This window comes from Pelodiscus sinensis, chromosome 1 (genome assembly GCF_052426305.1).
Source record: "Pelodiscus sinensis isolate ZL-2025 chromosome 1, ASM5242630v1, whole genome shotgun sequence".
NCBI lineage: Eukaryota > Metazoa > Chordata > Testudines > Trionychidae > Pelodiscus > Pelodiscus sinensis.
In genome coordinates this window covers 137,290,327-137,314,873 of record NC_143052.1, presented here as the reverse complement: position 1 = coordinate 137,314,873, position 24,547 = coordinate 137,290,327, and the positions used below count along the sequence as shown (strand labels likewise).

The 24,547-nt window shown below is 47.6% G+C and overlaps 1 protein-coding gene across 2 annotated transcripts in view; it reads left to right on the top strand.

Moving 5' to 3' along the window:
- Positions 1-744: 744 nt before the first annotated feature.
- The window catches only part of YBX3 (Y-box binding protein 3), a 44,579-nt gene continuing 20,776 nt past the window's right edge, over positions 745-24,547 (top strand). The window contains exons 1-5 of one of the 2 annotated variants that reach the window (XM_075902907.2): positions 745-1,163; positions 11,336-11,399; positions 15,095-15,128; positions 23,122-23,211; positions 23,714-23,836. In XM_075902907.2, the coding sequence (XP_075759022.1) occupies positions 956-1,163; positions 11,336-11,399; positions 15,095-15,128; positions 23,122-23,211; positions 23,714-23,836 (519 nt within the window). In that variant the 5' untranslated portion in view covers positions 745-955. The remainder of the gene's footprint in view (positions 1,164-11,335; positions 11,400-15,094; positions 15,129-23,121; positions 23,212-23,713; positions 23,837-24,547) is intronic. The other variant, XM_075902897.2, reaches the window with a different exon arrangement.

Below are 24,547 nucleotides of genomic sequence, written 5' to 3'. Positions count from 1 at the left end.
TGGGATGCATTAACAGGAGTGTTATGAGCAAGATGCGAGAAGTCATTCTTCCGCTCTATTCTGCACTGATTAGGCCTCAATTGGAGTATTGTATCCAGTTCTGGGCACGGTATTTCCAGAAAGATGTGGACAAATTGGAGAAGGTCCAGAGAAGAGCAACAAAAATGATTCAAGGTCTAGAAAACATGAGCTATGAGGAAAGAGTGAAAGAACTGGGCTTGTTTATTTTAGAAAAGAGAAGACTGAGAGGGAACATGATTGCAGTTTTCACATATCTAAAAGGGGGAAGCAGATAAATTGTTCTCCTTGGCCTCTGAGGATAGGACAAGAAGCAATGGGCTGAAACTGAAACAAGGGAGATTGGGTATTAGGAAAAACTTTCTGTCAGAGTGGTTAAACACTGGGATAAATGGCCCAGGGAGGTTGTCCCAGCATGGGAGGTATTTAAAAGCAGGTTAGACAGACACCCATCAAGGATGATCTATCAAGGTGTTTGGTCTTGCCATGAGGGCAGGGGACTGGACTCCATGATCTCTTGAGGTCCCTTCCAGTCCTAGTGTTCTGTGATTCTATGGAGCTAAGTTGCCACAGGCCTACTTGGTGCTTTTAGATTTATTAGGGTATAGGCACTGGAAGACCCGCTGCCCTAGAGGCCTAGGCCTGGCATGATTCCTTCAGCACCCAGAACCCTGACGCAAAACACGCACAAGCTCCTCCCTCCACCCCTGCCCCGGGAGGCGAAGACGGGCCGGGTCGCTGTGGCAGCGCGTCCCCTTTAAATGCTAATGAGGCCGCCCCAGGCTCGGGCGGGCCCTCGCTGACTGTATGAAAAACTTCGCGGGGCCATCTTGGGGGCAGTAAGACCCAGCAGCGCGGAGCCTGAGCGCGAGCCAGCGACCCACCCGACGCGCCGCGCGCTAGCACGCGGCCGCCCCCGACCGCCCCGAGAGACGCCATGAGCGAGGCGGTGCCCAGCAGCCCCCCGGCGGCGCCCCCGCCCCCCAGCGACGCCCCCGCGCCGGCCCCCCCGGTCCTGGACGCCAAGCCCCAGAGCCCCACTAGCGCCAGCGCCCCGGCGAGCGGAGACGCGCCCCCCGCCAGTGGCGGCGGCAGCGGCAGCAGCGCGACCCCGGCCGCCGCGGACGCGGAAAAGAAAGTTCTGGGTGAGGCCCGGCCGCGGGCGCGCACGGGAACCTGGGGCCGGGCCGCTTCCCACGCGCGGCGGGGAGGCCCCCAGTCCCGCCCGAGCGCCGCGCCTGCTGGGCGCCCCGGCCCCTTCCCGGCGGGGCGCTCCGGCGACAGCGCAGCTGGGAGCGCGGCCCGCAGGGTGAGGGCCAGGCCGCGCTGCGCACGTGGAGCGGGCCGGGGGCCTAGTAGCCCGCTGTGGCCGCTCCAGAGCGCCCTGCGCTGCCTGGCCCGCTCCGCGCCTGGGACTCGCTGCCGGGCCCGTGCTCCGTCCGCGCCGCTCCCTCCGGGACGTAGAAAGGTTCCGTGTAAACGGCGCATGGGCTCCTGAGCCGGGCCGCAGGGCCCAGCCCCGAGTCTGTCGGGCCTGTGCGGTTCCCGCTGGGACCTGATCAAAATGCCGAGGGCGGTTTGACCGTTGCCTGCTTTGTGCGGGTGGGGGGCGGCTTCCAACTGCGTGCGGGACGCCGGTGTTGGGCTGAAGCTGGGTGAGGTGATAACTTCTATTGATCCAACTTTTGCAGGAGGATGGGAGAAGCTTTTGAGTTACCCGGACCAGTTTTCTGTGTAGCTTAAACTTATCCGTTGTATTGGGGTGGAGTAGAGGGAGGGATGTGGGGCCAATAAAAGATATCACCTCAGCACCTTGATGCTCATAATTGAGACTCAACAGGTGTTTGCTGATGGAGAGGTGGGGGAGGGGCTAAAAAGATCTTCATGTTGGATGACCTGCAGCTTCTTGCAAGTAGTTGCTGTTGCTCATCATTACTTTTGGGAGGATAGTGACTGGTCACAGACAGGATATCGGGTGGCATCAGAAGTGCCCCTTTGAGGATTGATGTTCCTATTTTGTTAGACTCAACATGGTCTGACAGGTTGTTTGTAAATTAATTTCTTACAGAACTGTGGATGTGCTAGATGAAGAGTGGAGATTCCCAAGCATCCTTCTGATGCTGGACCTCTGCACTTGAGAGAAGGGCTCTGGCTTGGAGGGAGGGATTTTCAAAGATATTAGATATGATGGGTGGGAGAAATAAGTCATGCTGGAATTGTGAGGAGTACGTAGCATGGAAGCTTGGTCAGTCAGTTGGGTCATGTATTGATTCTGGTTATCAGCTTCTTGGTCTTTATTGTGCAGTATTCTGGGTTTACTTTAGTACTATGTTGGATCCATTTTGGGTAAATCAGCAAAACTGCCTGAATGTGTGTCAGGAGTGTTCTTGGAGTATTTTAGCCATACTTGGAGCAATTGTTGGATAATTGATCAGTATGGTTGCTGACAGTATTGAATTAATGTTTTCTTGCAATAAATATACTATGATGGTCAAAGATGCACTGAATCAAAAATTTCAGGACCCAGCCTCAAACTTTGTGCAAGTTTTGGTTTTTAATGACTTTGTGACTTAGGCATAGCTGGAATATCTGAGGAGTATTTCATTAGTGTTCTGGAATGCTTCAAATATTGCTGTTAATTCCAATTTCTAATTGGATAGATTAGTTTGTAGGATGTGTTTTTTTTAAAAAAACCCTAGTGTAGTTCCTAAACTACATTATCACATGCTTACATCCTCTTCAAAAATCAGAAAGGAAACAAATGATGAATGGGGGCAAACTGTTGGTGTGAAATTACCCTTGTCCACTTGACACTGTACTCTGACAGAGGATAGGATCTCAGCCTGTAAATCCCTTCAGTAGAATAGTTAAATAGAAGAAGGGAGATGATTTTCTAGACATAATTTGCACTGCATACCCCACCCCCCAATCAGTTTCAGCTATGCAAATAGTGTAGCTGAAGTTGACATATTGCTGATGTGTTTTGCACATGGTAAGGTCAGCGAGCTCTACCATCCACTCGAGCTACTCTTCTCACCCTGATGGAGTGCCAGAGTCAATGGGAGAGAGCTCAAAGGCTGATTTATTATGTCTATGCAGACATAATACATTGACTGCTAGTGGATCGATTGCTGCAGTGTGGGTGGTTGGTAGGGAAAAGGCCTTTATACTTGCAGGGACTGAGACAACTGAATAGGCTTCCTAATCCAGTTTTTAAGTCGGGATGTTAGTGTGTAGACAATCACACGATTAACCAATAAGTCTGGGCTTATTGGTTAATCATATCAACTACACACATTCTCCCCTTCTGCTGCTGCCTCTGTATCAGAGGCAACAAGGGAGGGGAGCTGATTTAAAAGCTGGCTTCCCCTCCCCTCCCCCCCCCAACTGGCTCCTGCCTGCTGTCCTTTGTGTATAAATGTAGAATTTCCAGCAGTAACGTGTTTACACAAATAATGATAGTTAACATCCCTAGTTCAAAGTACTATGATTACTGATATACAGGAGCAGATTAGAAAAGATGTCCTTGGGAATGACGGTGGAAGGAGTCTTGCAAAATACAAGAGGGATAATAGCATTGTGCATTTCCTCCACTTTCCTTGTTCCCTGATTCATCAAGAGCAATTTTGTATCCATTAATAGCCATTCATAGACCATGAAGAAGCTTTTTACTTTTTTACTAGTGCTCCAAAACACAGTTATACTCAAACCTTTCCTTACTGGAAAGCTAATTGCTTATTTTTTTTTCTACTGTGCATTAGGGATGTTAGCAACTAGTTGACTACCCAATAAGCAAATGCTTATCAGGTAGTCGAGTAGGAATTCAACTAGCCTCCCCAAATCCCGCTGCCTCTCAGAAAGAGGCAGCAAGGTGGGCATGAGCCAGTGCTGGGGGCAACTGGCTTAAAAGTTGTACTCTTCTCTGCCGCCCCTCCCCCCCCCCCCAAACACTGTCTCCACAGGGAAGGCAGTGAGGAAGCATCACAGGTGGGGATTAAAACAGTCCTGCTTGGGCTAGTCTCACTGCTGCTCCTTTCGCTTTGGAATGTGCAAGAGTGGCTGCTCTTGTACATTTCAAAGGAAGAGGCACAGAGGGGAATCTGTGCCAGATGGGACTGCTTTTCAAAGGGAGAGGTGCAGTGAGCCAGCAAGCGCCTCCTCCCTCCCCCCCCCCCCGCTTATTGACTAATCGAGTAGTTGATGGAAATTCCTTTGACTACTCAAGTAGCTGATTTATTCAAATGTAATATCCCTAATGCCAATGGTAAAATCATAAATATTGTCTGATGTACAAATATTGCTGTTTTCTACAAACCAGCATTACTGCAAGATTTTTTGTGTGGAGGGTTTTGCTTTTAGCACAGGGAATTTAATGACGGTGTTTTGAAAATGGTCTCTTGAGCAAGTCTTTTATTTATCTTGTTGATTTCAGGCTTCCACATAATAGTTTTGCAAATGTGCATGTTTAACTCTGATAAAGAGAAAAACTACCTAACCTAACTACAATATGCTTCCAATGGTAGCAATGGCAAGACCCTCTGTTGATTGACCAGTATAGTTACCCACCAATTATTGGTGATTGTTCATTAAGAAAAAATGAAGGCTTATTTCTGACGTTCCCTGGGATAACTGGTCAGACTTAGGAAATTATTGGTTTGTCTGCTCCAGATGGTTGTGGCTGAAAGCCACTCCAACCTGGTAGCTTCCTGTGGACCTGTTAAAATAAGAAGGTTGGCTTAATTCAGTTCCTAGTAGGACAAGTGTTGCAAGTCACAGATCTGTCTTGTTTGGCACTTACCAGTTCCCCTCTTGGCAGACTAAACTGGAAAGGCCAAGGTACTGAATTCTCAGTCACAGACATGATGTGTCTGTTGGGATAATATGCATCTATGGATAATGACAACTTTCACAGTTGCATTATTTAAAAAAATAGTGTAGATCATCATACTTAAGGGCTTAAGCCTATCACTAACTGTTTAAGATTAGGTAGACGTGTTTGTTGGTGGCAGTTTATTCCTTAAATGCTAAAGTCACGCTTTGATATTGGTGAAAATGCAGATTTTGCTGAGCCTGGCTGTTTGCAGGGCCAACAGTGGGAGAACCCTCTCTCAGCTTGAAGCAGCTAACAGTGAGTCTCTGCTCTCAGCTCTGCAGTACTAATGGACTTTGTTATTGCAAATAATAAGGTCTATTATTTGCCATCTTCCATGGGAAGAAGATTCTGCAATCAACTGCTGTTTTCTGATGGTCCTCTAACAATTCATGTAGGGCCCATTTTGAGGTTTGTTGCACCTTCTTTGGAAGTGCGAGGTCTCCATGTGGACCAAGAGAAAATGGGGAGAGGACAGGTATGGATATTTGATGGATCCCTGCTCTGCTCGTATTTCATAATACCTGTGTTCCTATTGTTCTAGTTAAGGGTTTTGGCCAAATTCTCTGTTCTGCTCCCTCTTCCTTGCTTGAAGCAGTTATATTTAATACAAACCAGTTAAATGTTAGAAATGAATTAGTTTCACAAAGTGAATTTTAAAAAGACTAAAATTCAAGGAAATCGTACTATTTTGTGTGTCTTTGCCAGATATAATGTGCAGACAAACTTTTATTGGTTGGCAGAAGATCCCATACAACAGGACAGGGGTGGGCCAGATCTGGCCTGCCAAGCTGTTTGACCCCGGCCGCCCTGCTGGACCCCCACTCTCAGTCCAGTCAAAACCCAGTGGCAGGGGAGTGGGTGAAGTCTTCTCCCTCCCCTGCCAAGGGTGTACAGCACCAGAGGGAACCGTCAGCTGTTCAAAATAACTGGCAGTTCCTTCTGGGCACCATGTGTCCCTGGCATTAGGGGATCAGAGGGAGACCTCCCATGGTCCCCTGTACTACGGGCAGCACATGAAGTCTCCACTTGGCATGCAGTGCCTCGAGGGAACCACCCCTTCTGCCCGGGGCCCTGCCTCTTCATCCTGAGGCCCAGAACCACTACCAACATTAGTGAAGTAGCCTCCCTAAAAAGATTATTGTCCACATTTACTATAGAACCTGGTGAAACTTGTTTTTTCAAGACCGTATAGTAGGATCTATGTGTAGGAGGATGGTTAGAAACTAGGGATGTAAGTGAGTAGTCGATTACATGATAAGCCTAGGCTTATTGGGTGGTTGAATCACTACTTGCTCCTTCCCTCCTCTTGCTGCCTCTGTATTAAGGATGTTAAGGACTCGTTGACTATCTGATATGCAAATGCTTATTGGATAGTCCAGTCGATTAGTCAATCCCCCCCCCCCCCACACACACACCCCATGCTGCCTCTCAGAGGCAGCAAAGGGAGGAAAGGGGGGGGGTACTTCAAAGTGGCAGCACCTCACAGCTGATCCCGGGCTCTGTGCGGCACTGCCCCTTTGAAACACTGCCGCCACATTTCAAAGTGGCAGCACTGCATGGAGCTCGGGGTCAGCTGGGGACTACTTTCTGCAGAACCTAGCGTCAGCTGGGGAGCCCCCAGCTAATTCTGGGCTCCATGCAGTGCTGCCACTTTGAAATGCTGAGTGGAGCCTAGAATCAGTTGGGGAGTCTGGGAAAATGCCCTACAGACCCTGGGGTCAGCTGGGACTCTGGGCTTTGCATGGCATTTCAAAGCTGCGCAGCATGGAGCCCGGTGTCAGTGGGACTTCCCGCTGACCCCAGGCTCCATGCCGGCGCTTCCACTTTGGAATGCACAAGAGCCCTTGCTGGGGACTCCTGTACATTTCAAAGCTGGCATGCTGCATGCAGTCTGGGGTCAGCAGGAAGTCCCACTGACCTTGGGCTGCACTTAGAGTTTCGCATTTCTCCTTTGAAATGTACATCGAGTAGTCAATGGAAATTACATCAACTACTTGACTAGTAAATTACTTGTTTAACATCCTTACTCTGTATTAGGGATGTTAAATGTAGCTTAATTAACTAATTGAATAGTCTATGGGATTTCCATTGACTATTCGATTAGTCTATAAGCGCGCCTCTGTCTTTGAACTGTAGCAAGAGTCTGGCTTGGCTTTTGCCATAGTTCAAAAGCGGAAGCCCCACAGGGAGCGCAGGGCCAGCAGGGGAGTTCCCGCTGGTCCCGCACTTGCTGCGGGGCTTCAGCTTTTGAACTGAGGGGGAGCCCCAGTGGGGCTCTTGTACATTTCAAAAGCAGAATCGCAGCAGAAGTGGTGTGAGTGGAGCCATTTCCTCTGTGCCTCTACCTCCCCTGCCCCCCGCAGAGATGGTGCTGGGGGAGGGGAGGGAGGACTGATTTTTAAGTGGGCTACCCCCAGCTCCTGCTCTGCCCCCTTGCTGCCTCTCTCTAAGGCAGCTGTGGGGTGGGGGGGAGGGAGCAACTAGTCGCATCACTAGTTGACTAGTCGCTTCTATCCCTACTCTGCATCAGAGTGGGGGTGAGGAAACAGGAATTGGTTCTTGAGAGGAGCCTGCTTAAAAGCCAGTTCCCACCAGCACCATCTCTGCAGGGTGGGGAAGGGGAGGCAGAAGTGCAGCAGTCTGGGACCTGGCGTAAGCCAGGTCTGATCCCAGATCTACCCTCCCTGTAGCTCTGCATTTTAAATCTAGTAAGAGCCGGGCTGCCTGCATGCCTGGCTCCTCCTACATTTAAACTGCAGAGCCATGGTGGGCGTAGCTCCTGGACCTGGTGTGAGCTGGGACAGAGCGCCAACTCTTATAGACGAATCATGTATTCAATACAAATTGTATTGATGATAGCATTAGCCAATTACTTGCTTATTAACGTCCTCTTTAGAGACTATTAGACTGTTTCAAATCAAGAGCTGTGGAATTTTAGAGCTCAAGATCGTGTGTTGTCCTCTCTAACTGTGAGATGGAGTCATGAAAATATTACAAATCAAGCTGACAAACTAGTGATGCCAGAAAAGACCTGTCATGACTGTCACAAACACTCGATCAGGGGTGGGCAATAATTTTTGCCCCGGGGCTACTTCAAAAATATTTAAAGTAGCCCCGGGCCTCCCCAGAAGGGGTGGGGCCTAAACAGGAAGGGGCAGTGCTTCCTCACCCCCATACCATCATTGGTCTGGGGGTGGGGGAGTCCCTTTTCCCCCATCTTCCAACTAGGCGCCCATGCCTTGAAGAAGCTTGAAATGTTCCCCCCACCCCCAGGCCAATCAGGGCCTGGGGGAGGAAGAGCACGGGAAGCCTCCTCCCACCCTGCTAGGAGCATGTGGCACTTTGAAGTGCTGTGAGCTCCTCACAGGGCCAGGGCAGGGCGAAGGAAGCTTCACACAACTCTCCCGCCCCCAGGCCCTGATTGGCCTGGGGCAGGGAAGCATGCGAAGCCGCCTCCGCTCTCCCTCTCCACCCCCCAGCCTGTGAGCAGCGCACTGCACTTCAAAGCGCTATGTGCTCCTGGCAGGGCGGGAGGAGAAGGCTTCGCATGCCCCCAGGCCAATTAGGGCCTTGGCGTGCGGGAGTGCGCAAAGCCTTCTCTGCTCTGTCCCTGCCCTGCGAGCAGCGTGTGGCACTTTGAAGCACTGTGCGCTGCTTGCAGGGTGGGGGCAGAGCAGAGAAGTCTTCTGGTGCTTCCCGGCCCTAATTGGCCTGGGGCGGTGGAGCAGCAGGGCCTCTGTGGGCTGGATTCACCAGCTTGGTGGGCTGGATCCAGTCTGCAGTGGCCCTTTTGCCCACTACTGCTCTAGATCTGTGGTCACTAACAGGTCAATCGTGAGCTACTGGTCGATCTCGAGGCCTCGACCAGTCGTTCGCGAGGTGTCCTGTCCGCCCCGCCCCCATTTCCCTCCCACCACCCAGAAGCCCCACTACTTACCTCAAGAGGTAGTGTCGGCTTCAGAAGTCCCGCAGCTCAGCGCCACTTCCGGCAATGCCAGAAGTGCGCTAGCTGCTCTGCCGGCCCCCTGCACCGCACAGGAGGGGTGAGTCAGCCCCGCAGGAAGTGCGCAGGGGTTTCTTGGCGCGTGGGGGGTTGGAGAAGGGACAAGCGCGCGGGGCTTCCCTGCGCAGGGGGGATCGGCCCCATGGGCAGGCGCCCACACGGGGCTTTCCTGCACGGGGCAGGGGCTGCTGGCGCTGGGGTAGGTGCGCGCACGTGGGGCTTCCCTGCACGGGGGGGGGGGGGGGTGCTGGCCCCGGGGCAGGCGTGCGCTGGTTTCCCGGGGGGGGGGGGGGGGGGGAGAATGCTGGGAGGAAGGAGATGCAGGGGACTCTCTGCTTCCACTGGCACCCCACTCCCCAGCCCCCACTCCCGAGTCCCCCACTCCCCTGTCCTCAACTACAGAATGCTGTCCCCACTCCCCTGGCCCCAGCCACAGAACTCGGTCCCCATTCCTGTCCCCTCTCCCCGAACTCTGTCCCCACTCTCCTGTCCCCAGCTACAGAACTCTGTCCCTATTCCCGTCCCCACTCTCCGAACTCTGTCCCCATTCCTGTCCCCACTGGCACCCTGTCCCCTGCTGCAGAACCCTGTCCTCTGCCCTCCCAGCACTTTGTTCCCTCTCCCCTGCCCTCAGCAGCAGTACTCTGTCCCCACAAAATGTATAATTATAAATGCTTCATTTTAGATTTAAATAGCATGAATAAAAAACAGACCATTTATTTCCTAACTATAAACACGTGATTTTAATTGTATGTATCGTATAATTTAAAAATAAACTGTTTATCAGAGTGTGTAAGTAAGGGCTGGGGCTAGCAAGTGATGGACAGGAGGAGAATAGAGAGGGCAGGGCTTCAAGGAAGGGGCGGGGCTTCAAGGAAGGGGCGGGGCCGTAGATCTTCTCCTGTTCTGAGATTTAAAAAGTGATCTTTGGTGTGTAAAGGTTGGAGACCATTGTTCTAGATGATGCAGGATGAGGTTCTCAATAGAGAAGTTCAAAATGCGTGTATTCAGGAAAATGTGTAACCACTGAAAATTTCCCTTAAAACTGGCTCCCTGCTGATACTGGCTGCCATCTGCCCCACTTCCCCCTGCTGCTGCTGCCTCAGTATCAAAGTCAGCAGTGTGGGGGGTGGATGAGGCAAGGGGCTACCTGTGGGGGGGGGGGGGGAGGAAGCAAGCAACAGCTCCCACCCCCACAGGACGGCTGTGTGTAACATTGGTTAACTGTTTGTACCAGACTTGTCAAACTCAAAGCCTACTGAGGGCTGTACAAACGAAAACTAATAACTACGCAGCAGGCAACCCTAGGGCCACCAAAGAAAATGTACTTTGTCAGCAAGTTGTAGTTAGTTATTATAGATTTTTAGGTCTATTTTATAATATTACAGTAGTTTGTGTAAAATTATTTGCTCATATTAAAACATTTTAAAATTAATTTTACATAGTTTTTAATGATAAATTTAAGGTACTTCTAAATTTTGTATGATACATAATTTGTTTTGTTGAAATAAAAACAAGTATAGACCATGGTTAATCAAATAAAATAGGCTTCTGTGAAAATATCAGATACTTTGTAAGTTTGAGATTTTGCATAAAGAAATAATTATTCATGCAGTTGCAAAACATTGACATATTTATTGATATAAAATTACTGTAATATACATTTTGTGATTTTTTTATTTGGGAATAAATAAAACAAAATATTAACAAAATAACCCCTTCCTCTCCCCCGGAGCCAGACACTCCCAATCCCCCTCCACTCCTCCAGAGCCAGTCCCTCCAACCTAACGCGCCCCCCCCCCCTCCAATACCTTGGTCCTGGAGTCAACTTTGCCTCCTGAGGCTGGGGCGGCTAGCTGTGAGCGCCTGCTGGAGGGCCCAGCTGTCCGTGAGCACGTGCGCAGAGCAGCCTGGCCCGCCGTGAGCAGTTGCTGCAGCGCAGAATGGCCCAGCCAGCTGTGAGCAGGCTCTTGGCCACGTGCTCTGAGCGGCCAGCGGTCCACACTTCATTCTTTTATAAAAATGTCGATCGAGTGCTGCCCTCCAAATACCAGTTAGCATATCTGATTTACACTGTCGCATCCCTAGTGAGAATGGGGATGGAAGTCAAAATCTGGGTTTCGTTCTTGGTTCAATCACTGACTTGCTGTGTGACTTCAGACAAATTGCTCAACCTCAGTCTCTATTTCCCATCTGTGGAATAGGGCTACTTGTTTGTCCCCACTTAGCACTCGTTTAGGTAAAATAAATGGATAAAACTATGTAAAGGTCTTCTGTTGACTATAATAGGGCAGTGCAATGCATTGGTCTGTTCCAAATATATCAGAACGGTGTTTGTAGATATTTGCAGGGGAACACGCATCTGCTTGTATTTGATATAGGAAACTACTAGATGTGTTACTGGAGGCTGGTCACTTATATTCATTTACTTTAATTTTCAGCCACTAAAGTCCTTGGCACTGTCAAATGGTTCAACGTCAGAAATGGATATGGCTTTATCAACAGGTATGTATATTGTCAGTTATATTTGTACAGCACCATGGCTCATATTTTTAATGGATCTGTTAACTCTTTAGCTTGCTAAATCAGGCAAGATATTTTACAGGAACAGGGATGTTAAATATCAGTTAATTGAGTAGTTGAGTAACCTCATGAATTCTTACTGGTTACTTGACTATTCTATAATCCCCAGGGGCAGGGCTGGCTGGCAGCCAGTGCAATCTAGCCCCTCTCCCAAGGAGCCCCCAGCCACTCTGTGTTGCCTCTGAATCAGAAGCAGCAGCATGGGGTGCCAGGGGGGAGCTGGTCCTCTAGTGAGCCAGTTTAAAAACCAGCTCCCCTTGGGAACAGGCTGCCTATCACCCTGTGCTGCTGCTGCCTCTGATACAGGGGTGGCAGCAGCCCCTGTTGGGGGCGGGGGAGTCTGAGCTCCCAGACCCGGCGCGAGCTGGAACTGAGTCAGGCTGCCTTGCCTGCCAACCTCCTAAATAACACTTTAAATGCAGAGCCACAGCAGGGGTAGGTCCTGGACCCGTCGCAATCCTGGACTGAGACAGTCTGCTGGCCAGCTTGCTAAAAAATATACTGCTCGGGAAAGGGGGCGGGGAATATGTGTAGTCTATAGCATTAACCTAAAGCTTTGCTTGTCCGTTAATTCACTGCACATCCCTACACAGAGAGAGGGGTTTTCTGAGGTTTCCAGTATTTCCTGTTGGGTTCAAAATACTACAAGGTAGCCTGGGATGCAGCATATTAATTTGACAGCCTGATTACCATTAAGATTCCGAGTTAAAATTAGGGATGTTAACATGTACCTGTGTACATGGTTAACTGATGAGCCCGGGCTTATCAGTTAACCCTCACGGTTACATGCTCCCCTCTTGCTGCTGCCTCTGATACAGAGGCAGCACCTCAGGGTGTGGGAGAGGTATGTGCCAGCTTCTGTGGAGCCTCCTTCCCACCCATCCCACAGATAGCAGCACAGGGGCGGGGGGAGGCAGTGGTTACGCGTTTACAAAAATAAACGCATTTTAACATCCCTCGTTAAAATGAGATGATGTGTGAGGAAGTTACCGAGTTATTGAACCTTTCTGAACTTGTGTGTGGTATAGTGAGGGAACAGAATTGAGCTTTGGAGAAAGTTTGGGTAAGGGTATTCTTATTTTCTGTCTGAAGACATTCGCTTACCTTCTCCAGCTGTGACACCCAGCCCTTCGGAATCATCATCCAATCCCCCCTCCTAAACCCCAGTCCGTGTTCTGAACCATAATCCCCTGCACCAGCCTGGGAAAAGGGAGTGAGGGTGAGGGAAAGCAAGTGAGGGACAAAGAGGTGGAGGGGGCCTGGCATCTAGGAAGATGCGGAGTAGATCTTGGGTTGCCCTTAAAATTCAGAAAGTGATCTTGGGCATAAAGGTTGGAGACCCAACAGTTCTCCTAGGTCAGTATCCTGACTCTGACAATAGCCAATTTCTTGCACTATTCTCTGAAGCAATGTAGTAGCCAATTATGGAATAACCAGTTTCCAGGGAAAGTTTCTAATCCCTGTTAGTACATGATTTACATTTTAAAATAAAAATGTGTGTATTCATATACAATTTTACCATCCTAATTGAGGAGGAGCATATTTGGGAAAAGGTCTAGTGGAGGGGGAAGGGCCCCTCAGGTTTCATGACTGTCATCCTAGCATCTTTTCACAAGAAACTGAATTAACTTAAAGTATCTGAATGTAAACAGTTGAGTGGGAGTGACTTTTTTAGTGGGGGTATTTAAGGGTTTGCACCTTCTGCATCTGTGTGCATGCACTGGATGAGAGTTCTCTCAGCTATGTTAGCCTATATCACATGCAGAATCCTATACTGGCTGGAGGAATTTTTTTATACCGCGGATGGGCAAAGCCATTTACAAACTGTTGGGGATACCGGTAACATTTTATTTGCATATTTGTGTCATCAATATTTGTGTCATCAATATGCAAATAAATGTTACTGGTCTGCCAAAAGTCCTGGCCCCCAGAGCAGCTGTTCATGGCAGTTCTGGGGGCTGGGATACACCCCGATCCCTTCTCAGTGCCAACCCTATCCCCTGGAGTCCTCCATCCTTCCACTACCCTTTCTCCCACCTCTTCCCCGCCCCCCCCCCCGTCCCCCCCCATGTCAGCCACTGACCCCAGAGTTCCCTGCACCCAACCTCCTCCGGTGCCAGCCCCCCATCCCAAACACCTCGGTGCCAGCCCCTGCCTCTAGAGCCCCCTAGTGCCAGACTCCTTTTTTGGGATCCCCACTGCACCCAACCTCCCAGTACTCCCCTGTGGCAGCCCCCAGTTCCCAATATTATCCCCATTCCCAGAGCCCCCCAGTGCCAGCCGTGCCCCTGTAGCTCCCCCACTACTAGCCCTGCCTCTAGAGCCCTCCAGTGCTAGCTCTCCACCTTGGATGCTCTAGTGCCCCCAGTGTCAGCTGTCCTGCCTCCTAGAGCTCACCCTCTGGGACTCCCCAGTGCCTGCTCTGCCTCCCAGCTGCTAGCTGAGTGCTGCTGCTTGGCTCACAGCTGCTCTAAGGCTGGTGTGCTGGGCTCCTGCAGCGCAGCAAATCGCTCTTTTGTGTCTTGGGAGACCCTGCCCCTGACTGATACTGGTTGGCTCAGAGGTGGGTCAGGGCATGCCTCTCCCAACAGCAGTGGTGGGGGAGGAGGCACTGGGCGGTATACTCAGCCCTGGCCCCCAGAACTGCTGTGGTCTGGCAGCCAGGGGTTCGTAGATTGGCACCTGGGAACCACTGGTCTAGACAATCTATTATGCCTTGCCCCTTCTGTTTGCAGCTCTCCCCTTCCCAGTGAGTATTCCTAGTCCAGGCCCGTATGCAGGAATTTCTGTGTGGGAGGAGGGGAGGGCTTTTTTTGTAAATGTGGACAGCAAGGGTGCAACCCCCTTCCCTTCCCTCCCCATAGTGCCCCAAGTAAATGTGCTCTGGCTGGCCAGGAGAAGGCTGGAGCTGATTTCCCCTCCCAGCTCCAGGAGTGAGGCCCAGCTCCACACCACGTGCAGGAGTAGAAAATCAGCCCCAGCCTTTCCTTGGCCTGGCTGGAGCCTGAGACAGGAAGGCTCGGGCAGCACATGACTCCTGCCTTTCCCCAACTGGCCGGAGTACGCTTACTTGGGGACTATGAGGGTGTGTGCGTTCACACCCTTCGCATGCACGCCCCCCACGTACGAGCCCATAGTCCTGATCTGTTTTGGGTTTCAGTGTAAGGGTAGCCCTGTTAACAGCTGTGCTCAGTCCTGTTGACCATCTCATTTGATCTCTGGGATAAATGCTGGGATCCTGAGTTGCGGGTCCGGTGGGGGTGGGATAAGGAGGAAAATATAATCTGTGTGCCTGTGTCAAGCTAAACTTTGCATGTCTGCCCATAGATTACAGGGTAGTTGTTGGGAACAGTGGAAAATCCCTGCTGTCAGGCGAAACAATACAGAGGGAATTCACAGCCAACTCCAGATGGGGAGAGAGAGAGTAGGTTTGTACTTCAGGTAGAATCCCGAGGGTGTGTCCCTATGGAGACGCCGGGAGATTTAATTCCATGCTCTTTTTCTCCTTAAAAGGGTGTGTGTACTGGTGAATTAAACCTCAGGAACTATCTCCAGTAAAACTACAGGCCTAAATAATGTCTCATGATTACATGTGTCTCTTCACATTTTTTCTACAGAAATGACACAAAAGAAGATGTGTTTGTTCATCAGGTGAGTGAGGCAATGGATAGTCTTTTTGTATTTTTTACAATGTATAAAACTTCTGCCATGTACTGTGTGTAACCAAAACAACTATTCTTGTCCATACTCTTCGCTCAGCCTGATTTTTGTCCTTAAGAGTGAGGGGGACATCCTGAATTTCTCTTAACCATTCTTATTATGTAGAATTAAAGGACTTGTCCTAGCCTATGCTCTCCCAGCTTCCTTTGTTACAGCTTCTCCTGCCTTTTCTTGCCACAGTGTGAGACAGTTGCAACCAACAATAAGCAAGAGGGAATGCACCAGGTGTGACTGGGCATGGAGTGGTAAACAAATAGCCTGCTAGTGCACATTGCATGCCTTGAACCATCATGCTTTTAAAGTGTTTCCTGATGACCTCGAGCTTCTATTCTGGGAACTGAGGATCTCTGCCACTATAACTTCAGGGTTAAATGATCATCTGCTATCTGTATTTACATCACACTCATTACTATAATATCTAGGAGATGCCAGTTTTGACCAACACATTACTTGCACCCTCTGTTGGGAAACTTTTCCCAAATGCTTAAAGACAAAAAAAACCTTTAAATGCCTGCTCATGAGCTATAGTGATAGAGATGTAGCCGTGTTAGTCTGGGGTAGCTGAAGCAAAATGCAGGACAATGTAGCACTTTAAAGACTAACAAGATGGTTTATTAAAGACGTAACAAGATGGTTTATTAGATGATGAGCTTTCGTGGTACCATTTACTCACAAACATCCCACTCTCCCTACCTCTAATATCATCAATTCACAGACACTTACCTTCCTTCCTTCCCCCCCCCCCCCCCCGCATCCCCCTCCTGTTCTGCAATGTGATTTGTCCTTTTCATATTTGTTCATTTTTTTTAATTGTATCCTTTGGTATATATGGTTGTGACTACTTTCTTCCACTATTTGATCTGAGGAAGTGGGTCTGGCCCACGAAAGCTCATCATCTAATAAACCATCTTGTTAGTCTTTAAAGTGCTACATTGTCCTGCATTTTGCTCATGAGCTGTCATCTATTCTATATCCTGGAACCATAAGCTCCAAGTGCACAGGACTTTACCACTTAAAGCTGAAAGAATAACTCCATCAGCAATAGAAAGTTGTATCCTCTGTGTGAGCCAGCTGCTAGTTAGACAAAACACTCATGTAGCCTACATGTTAAATAATGTTTGGGGGTGTGTGTGTGTGTGTGTGTGTGTGTGTGTGTGTGTGTGTGTGGAAGATCAATTTAATCATGATTTTCTACATAAAAATGCATTCTAGTGAGAATAATATGATAGATCTCAAATCCATAAAGACTACACTCAGACCACAAGACTACTGGAATATGTTGCTCAAACAGTTTTTTTGTTTCTACTTTCTGGCCCTCCTTTCTCACATTTATTTCAGACTTTCTCTCCTTGTCCAGAGGTATTCTGCTCCCAACAATCTTCCATTCATTGATCTTTTTGAAACTTTGCACTTTTAGAGAGAGGTAAGGGATTGATTCAGTGTACACAAATTTGCAGTGTGGGGAAGTTACCGGACCCTGCACCCCCATCCGTAGCCAGATATGGCTCTCAGGTAGGACAGAAGAACACAGCATAGCACGGAATTGTTGTTAACACAGGAACCAAGAGCATTTAATGCCATTCTTCTTGGGGAGCAGGGACCCCTAGTCCCTGTTTTCCCCCTTCCTGTTCTAAGTCTCCTCTGTCATCGTCCTAAAACCAGCCAGACTGACTTATCCCCCCAGGCCTTAGTCCCCAGCCTGGTGTCAGCCCCACCTCTCCCTTTGTTACCTTTCTGGGGCCCAAGGTGTTATCTACTGTCACCTGGCCCTGATGACTGCACATTCTTCCCTAGTGAGTCATGCCCAGACTCCTCCTCGTCCAGATAGTGTTGCAATGCCCAGGGAAATTGAGGCACGCGCGTACACACACTGTCATTACAGAACAGCAAGGACAGCAGAATCACATACCACCCCACAAGGCAAACAGAGTGAATACAGAGACAAATAGAATTAATACAATCCTGCTCTGTCACACTGAGGAACAATAGGGCTGATGTCTGTTGTTTTTCACATTTGTATTGTTGTTTTTTTTTTATTAAATCATATTTGCTGTTAACAAGCATGTAATTGCTGGAGACACAAATCCACAGTTTCAGAATTGCAAAACTAAACGTCTTTGGTATCTTCTAGATTGAACACTGAGTCCCGTTGGGTAGATAGAAAGTTTAACCTAAACAATCAATACAGAAACCTCTGAAATCCCGTAAGATTGGGTCTTTAATCCATGAACTAATGGAACTCATTTACAAAACTTTTCTTAAACATAACATGAACATATTGTCTCATGATACAGAATTAGTTTATAATCCCTATTCCGTGATAAGATACATGACTCAAAGATCTGTTAATACTTTAGAAGTGTTTTTCCTCAAAGCATTTTATCAAAAAAATCTGATTTAAACAATCAGATTTTTAATTTTAAAAAATCAATTATTTTTATACACCTTTATCCAGATGTCTAATTACTCTAGAATTAAATGTCTCAATCGATAACTAGACCAGTCTGGCTGTTCTTAGACTTGGTTATGGATTGGGTGTTCTGAATTCATACTCTTTCCTTTCTCCTGTTGTCCCATCTTGCTGTTAGGAGTCTAAACGGACTTGTATTTCAAACAGTGGAGAACTCACTAACTTAAGGCAGGGCTACTCAACACCCGGCCTGTGGGCTGCATGCGGCCCATTTATTTGCGGCCTGCGGTGTGGTTTAGGCCTATGCAGGGCTCAACATGCAGCCCACAGGTAGGATCCTTTGAACATGGGTAGGAACATGTTCCACAACAGCAAGGCATCTCTCAAGTGGGGTGAGCATTGAAACACACAAGCCAATGGGCTTGCTGGAACAGACTGGTACAGGGTGTCAGTGTTTCTAGCCCCCAGAGAGGAGGTGCCGGGAGTACCCAGGCATTGTGGGAAGTGCTTTGTATTCATGCGGGTTAGTGTGAAAGAAGCTATTTGCATGTATATGCAACTACACTTAAGTTGCAGCCCTTGGCACCTGCTTTGAGTATCACTGTGGTCCCCTGATCTTTACCCTGCCTTAAGGCAATACTAGGCTTTTGGAGTCAGTATTGATTCAGTGCAAAGTAATATTGCCACTACAGTAGTCTGTTGGGAATCCCACTAAGAAAATCCAAAGTGCAATCTGAACAAGCCCCTGCTTAATTAGAGAGCTGGGAAGGAGCTCAGCTCCTCTGGGGATGGCAAATTGGGACCTGCATGAGTGAGAAGGCACGGAGTGGCAGTTAAAAGGTCCTGTCAATCACATACACAAACATCCTGCTCTGAACTGTCTTTTTTTCTGTTTCAGAGGGGTAGCCGAGTTAGTCTGTAACTGGAAAAACTTAATCAATAGTCTTGCAGCACCTTAAAGAATGACAAAACATGTAGATGGTATCTTTCCAACACAACATGTAGCTTTCGTGGGCACAACCCATTTCTTCAGATGACTGGAGTGGGTTGTACCCACAAAAGGTCATGATACCATCTACATGTTTTGTTAGTCTTTCAGATGCTGCAAGACTATTCATTGTTTTTTTTTTTAGTCTTTTCTTTGTGGCTAGTGACTGATCCCTGCTTCTGCAGATCCCTCTCCCAAGCACTTGAAGTGTGGAGGAGGGGTTGGATTATATACCTAATCTCTTTAGGTTGACCTAGTTAAAGGGACACACCCATCCTCCACACATACCCAGTGGGAGGGAAGCAGTCAGATTTCATGATTAGGGTAGGGATTAACACTCCATTTGCTGCTGCTGGATTCTATTTATGTATACACAGACACAGCATACAGATTAACATGCTTCTTCTCTCCTTTAGACCATACATTGCTTGTTTGTATTACCGATTTCTCTCTTGTGATGGCTCTGAATCATGTAGAATTGGGCTAGTCTTCCTTATCTTTCCCTAATCTGTTGGCCTGATTGATCTCTGGGGTGTTATCTAGAGGGCTGTTATCCTTTATACATGATTCATTAGATGTTCATTTACCATTCTCATTGGGAGGCTATGACTATTCCAAATTTAATTAATTAATATATTTTTCCTGCAGTTTTCATCCAGAAATTTCGTCTAACTTTCTCAGGTGCTAAAGGGATGACAACCAGAAGTCCTTATCCCTCTTGGGTGTTTAAAAAGATAAAAAAGACCATACTGGGTCAGACCAATGGTGGTTCATTTAGCTCGGTATCCTGCCTTCAGATAGTGGCCTGTGCCAGGTCCTTTTGAGGGAATGAATTAGGGTTGAGTACTCCATTGAGTGATTTTTTTTTTTTTTTTTTTTTTTTTTTGCATCTGTCATCTTTTCAGTTCCAGCAGTCAGAGACTATGGATACCCAGAGCATAGGCTGCATCCTTGATCATCTTGATGAGTTGCCATAGATGGATTTATCCTCCATGAATTACATAGCATCCTCTGTAGCTGGTTCCACAGGTTGACTGTGCCTTGTGAAGAACTACTTCCTTTTGTTTATTTTAAACCTGGTGCCTGTTAACTTAATTGGGTGACACCTGGTTCTTGTGCTGTATGGAGGGGTAAATCACACTTTCCTATTCACTTTCTCCATATCATTTATGATTGTATAGATTTTTTTCATATCCCTTCCCCCCCTTAGTCTTCTCTTTTCTAAGTTGAAAAGCCCAGTCTTTTTATTCCTTCCTCATACAGAAGCTGTACCAGGCCCCTAATCATTTTTGTTGCTCATCTCCAATTCTAACATGGCCTATTTTTGAGACCGGTCGATCAGAACTCCACCTAGTATTCAAGGTGTGGGTATGCTGTATTCTTTATGAACGCATTACTCATGGTGGATTTAATACCGTTCTCTGTAGTGTTTCTATCCACCAGATTGCCTGGATGTAATCCAAGTAATATTTAGCCATGTAATAAATAAGGATAATTTCAGCCACCACTGGAATGTAGTTGCTCCTTGAATGGTGTGGGTTTTTTTTTTTTTTTAAACACTACACAGTAACTTCATATGGCTGTATTGTCAGATGATACACAAAGAATAACTTATCCAAATAGGCCTCAGTTTGGAGATGGAAATACTGTTGTGTAACCTTTTAACTATTGAATGTCCAGTGTATCTTAATTTGTAATGCTTTCACCTCTGAGAAGGAAGGGCTAAGTCGGTCTTGGTTTCAGATCCATTGTTGATACTGCAGAGCATAAGGTGAGGGAGTGGTACTATTGTCTTGTTTTGGAAAAGACTTTTTGCCTCTATAGATCAGGTTAAGAGCCTAAAACCCTTTACAATTTCAGCAGGGTTCATTGTGAACTGTTCCTTTGCGGGGCTGAAGCTGCCTGCTGTCCTGACCTGTCAGGTTTCCTGCCACCCGGCCCATCCAGTTAACCAGTTATCTGTCTGGTAAGCCTAATGCTTACCCAGTTACTCAGTAACTTTTTACATCCCTAGTCTGAGCTTTGATAGTGGAACAGAGCCCAAAGCCAGAAGTTTTGCATAGTTTCAGATTTTATTGCAAACATCTTACACAGCTCTGTGCATTCTCTTTGACACTTTAGGGCACAACTGCATATGAAAGGATGCTCTGGGTTGAGATGCAGAGTTAATAGTGCCAGCCATTTCTGCCAAACTCCCTTTTGCCCATCTTTCATTTGCTGACCCAGAGAAGAACAATTCAAATTGCTGTGAGGGCAGTATGGCTGCCTGCACCTAGGTCCTCTGCTCTCTGAAAACCTCTTGGGTCTCTTGACCTTACCTGCCTAGGTGGAATTAGATTAGGGCCTCAGTATGCTCTCATGTACAGCTGGTCTCTGACTTACGAATGAGTTACATACCAAACACTCGGTCATAACTCGATCTGTTCGTAAGTCTAATTGCATTCACTTATGTACGGCTACGTTGTTCGTAAGTGCCGATTTCATTCGTAACTTGGGGACCAGCTGTATAGGAGGTTGGTCATAAATACGAACGGTCGTAAGTTGACGCGTTCGTAACTCAGGGACCAGCTGTATTCCTAACACTTATCTCCAGACGGGTCTCATTGGGTTTCAGACACTTTCATCTTCTCACTTTAGGGGACTTGTGACTAGTGATGGTGTCCAACAACCTTCTTAAAACAAAGTTTTTATTTAATAGGACCAGGGCATTAGAGAAAAATGGCATGTGGGTACCAGTCTAATCTTATGCTTCGCGACAAGCAGCAAGGGGAACTTCTCTCTTGAATTACAGTAACAGCTAACATTCATTATGTTAGCAAGTTCAGATCCTCTATAAGTCTGAACATATCTCAATCTGATTCTTTCTGATCATACCCTGTTTGAACTCTCTTCTTTTTGGGCGGGGGAGAGGGGTGGTGAAGGAAAGGGAAAAGAGTGCTGCCTGGAAAAAGGACTAGAATCCTTGTTACTTGGTCTGGCATTATTAATGACCTTTTTACTGTAAGGTGTTAGGTGACTGTCAGAAAGGGCTGCTTCTTTTTGCCCTTGGTTCTGCTACCTAGATGAAACCAGAGGGTCAAATATCCCTTCCATTATCTGATACAGTAATACCACCGCAGTGATAGGTTGATACAGCCATTAAGAGCATTTGTTGCAGATGTCATGGCTAGGGATGTAAGCGACTAGTTAACTATCTGATAAGCTTATGCTTATCAGAGATGCAGCAAGGTATGGGAGCAGGAGCTGGTGCTTGGGGGAGCCAGCTGAAAAGCTGCTTCTTCTCCCCCCCCCCCCCTTCCCCGCCACCAGCACTGTCTCAGTGGTGGAAAGGGGAGGCAGAGGCATAGCAGGGAAACAGTGCGAGTGGGGACTGTGCTGCCCTGTGGGGCTCTTGCTACATTTCAGAGGCTTGCCCCATGTTCCCCGCTGCTCTTCTGCTTTTTAAATGTAGTAAGAGCCATAGGCGGCTCTTACTACATTTAAAAGACTGAGGCACAGCTGGAATAGCAAGTGCCCCGCCTCTCTCTTACTGACTAATCGAGTAGCTGATGGAAATTCCATCAACTGCTTAAGTGAAATTTAACATCCCTAGTCATATAATTCAGAGTGCCATAGGGAGAAATTGCCAACATTGATGCTAATGCAGTTGTAGGGGTGATCTTAGTGCAAGCTAGGACTTGGAGGCCTGGGTTTGGTTCCTGGCACAACAGTAGACTTCCTGCATGACATTGGGCAAGTAACTTTATCTGCCTATTCCCTCCATTCCATATTTAAAAAGAGAATACCTCTCACTGCACTGTGTGAGATAGAGGGTTTGCTCTGTTAAGAGTTGTGCAGTGCTGTGATACTAAGATGCTCAGGCTCATTTTAATCACTGAGGGTACGTCTAGACTACATGGCTCCGTCGACGGAGCCATGTAGATTTGTTCGTTCGGCAAAGGGAAATGAAGCCATGATTCAAATAATCGCAGCTTCATTTAAATTTAAATGGCTGCCCCACTCTGCCGATCAGCTGTTTGTCGGCAGATCAGGCAGTCTGGACGCTCCCCAGCCGATATGAAAGCCCTTTATCAACCTCCCCGGTAAACCTCATCCTACGAGGCATAACAGGGAGATCAATAAAGGACTTTCAGGTCAGCACGGGAACGTCCAGACTAGGGTGCGGAGCCAACAAACAGCTCTTTGATCAGCTCTCTGTCGGCTCAGCATGGCAGCCATTTAAATTTAAATGAAGCCGCGATTATTTAAATCACGGCTTCATTTCCCTCTGCTGAGCAGCCTAATCTACATGGCTCCGTCGATGGAGCCATCATGTAGTTTAGACACACCCTGATAGTGCCCATACTGAATAAAGCAGCATGAGGCTGTATGTCAATAGTCAGACTGGCAGAGGCAAAGATAGCAATCACTATATGTCCTTGTAAACAGTCCCTAACTTATCAGGGGAACTGCTCTGGGAGAATCTGACTTCTGTTATATTCCATCTGACTTTTGATCAAGATGGTGACTTTTGTCTCTCTTTAAAGACAGCGATTAAGAAGAACAATCCACGGAAATACCTGCGCAGTGTTGGTGATGGAGAGACAGTAGAATTTGATGTGGTCGAGGGAGAGAAGGTGAGAGAATCTGAGATGGAGAAAGATACAAATAGCCACCTTTTTCCCTGTGGGGGATTGGACGTAGGATCATTTTGTTGTGTCCATCCTCCACTGCTCTGTCTAATCTAGTGATAGCAGTTCCATTTCGAATAATTAGCCATTTCTGATGGGATACTGTTGCCCTGTCTAATCTTTCCAAAGCATGTTGTGATCTCCACATTGAAATTGTGCCTCTTTAATTTCTTTTCATGGCTCCTATGGGCTGTAAAACTTTATTTGACCAGATTACTTTTTTTAAATAAGAAGGCTGTACGTGTTTACAGGCATATTTTGTTTCACACTGAATAATGTTGTTGTTCTTCCTTGATAATTGTACTCTTCAAATACTTGTACATTAATACTGTGCTTATGGTGGGGGAAGTTGATTTCCCCATCTTGGTTCCTTTTTCTGGGTCTGTCAAACTTCCATGTGGTTATTGTACATGGCTTTTCACCACCTTACTTTCTATTTCTATCTCAGGGTGCAGAAGCAGCCAATGTCACTGGCCCAGATGGTGTCCCTGTGGAAGGCAGTCGTTATGCTGCAGATAGGCGGCGTTACCGACGTGGTTATTATGGCAGGCGCCGTGGACTGCCTCGTAATGTAAGTTGGGCTCATTTTTAGTTCCCGCGTGCTCACTTCAACTCCAGATCCTGAGATTCCCTTCATGAGAATCAGGGAATTGCAAGTGAAGTACTATATCATGATGAAGAAATCCCTGAACATGGAGCCAAGTGGTATGTTCCTCCTAACATGCCTAAAGGGGAGAAATCTATCCTCTCACAATATTTTGTGACTAACATGTTGGATCTAGGGCTGTCAATTGACCTGCATTGACCTGTGATTAATGCAGGACAAAATTAATGCATTAATTTTTTGTAATGTGTTAATGCTGTGCTGCGTCTTTGAAGTGCTGGAGTTTCCAAGGGGCAGTGCATTAGGATCCAGGGATCAGCTGGGCAACTTCCGGCTGATCTTGAAGGACCGTTTTGGTGTTTTAAAGGGGCAGCTCAGAGACACATCATCTGGAGTGCCCAGCTGATCCCCGGCTCCTAATGCGATGCTCCTTGGAAATTCTGCTGTGGTGCTTCCAAGGGACAGCACTGCATGGAGCTGGGGGTCATCTGGGGGGGGGGGGGGTCATTGATCCCGGAGTCTGTGCAGCGCTGCCCTGGCAGTGTTTCAAAGGGGAGACGCATGTGATAAATCATATGATTAATTAGGATTAAATGTTTTAAATTGCTTGACAGCCCTAGTTGGAATTGAAATACAGTAAAACTCCAATTGTCTGGCATCAGTGGTCTGGCATATCCC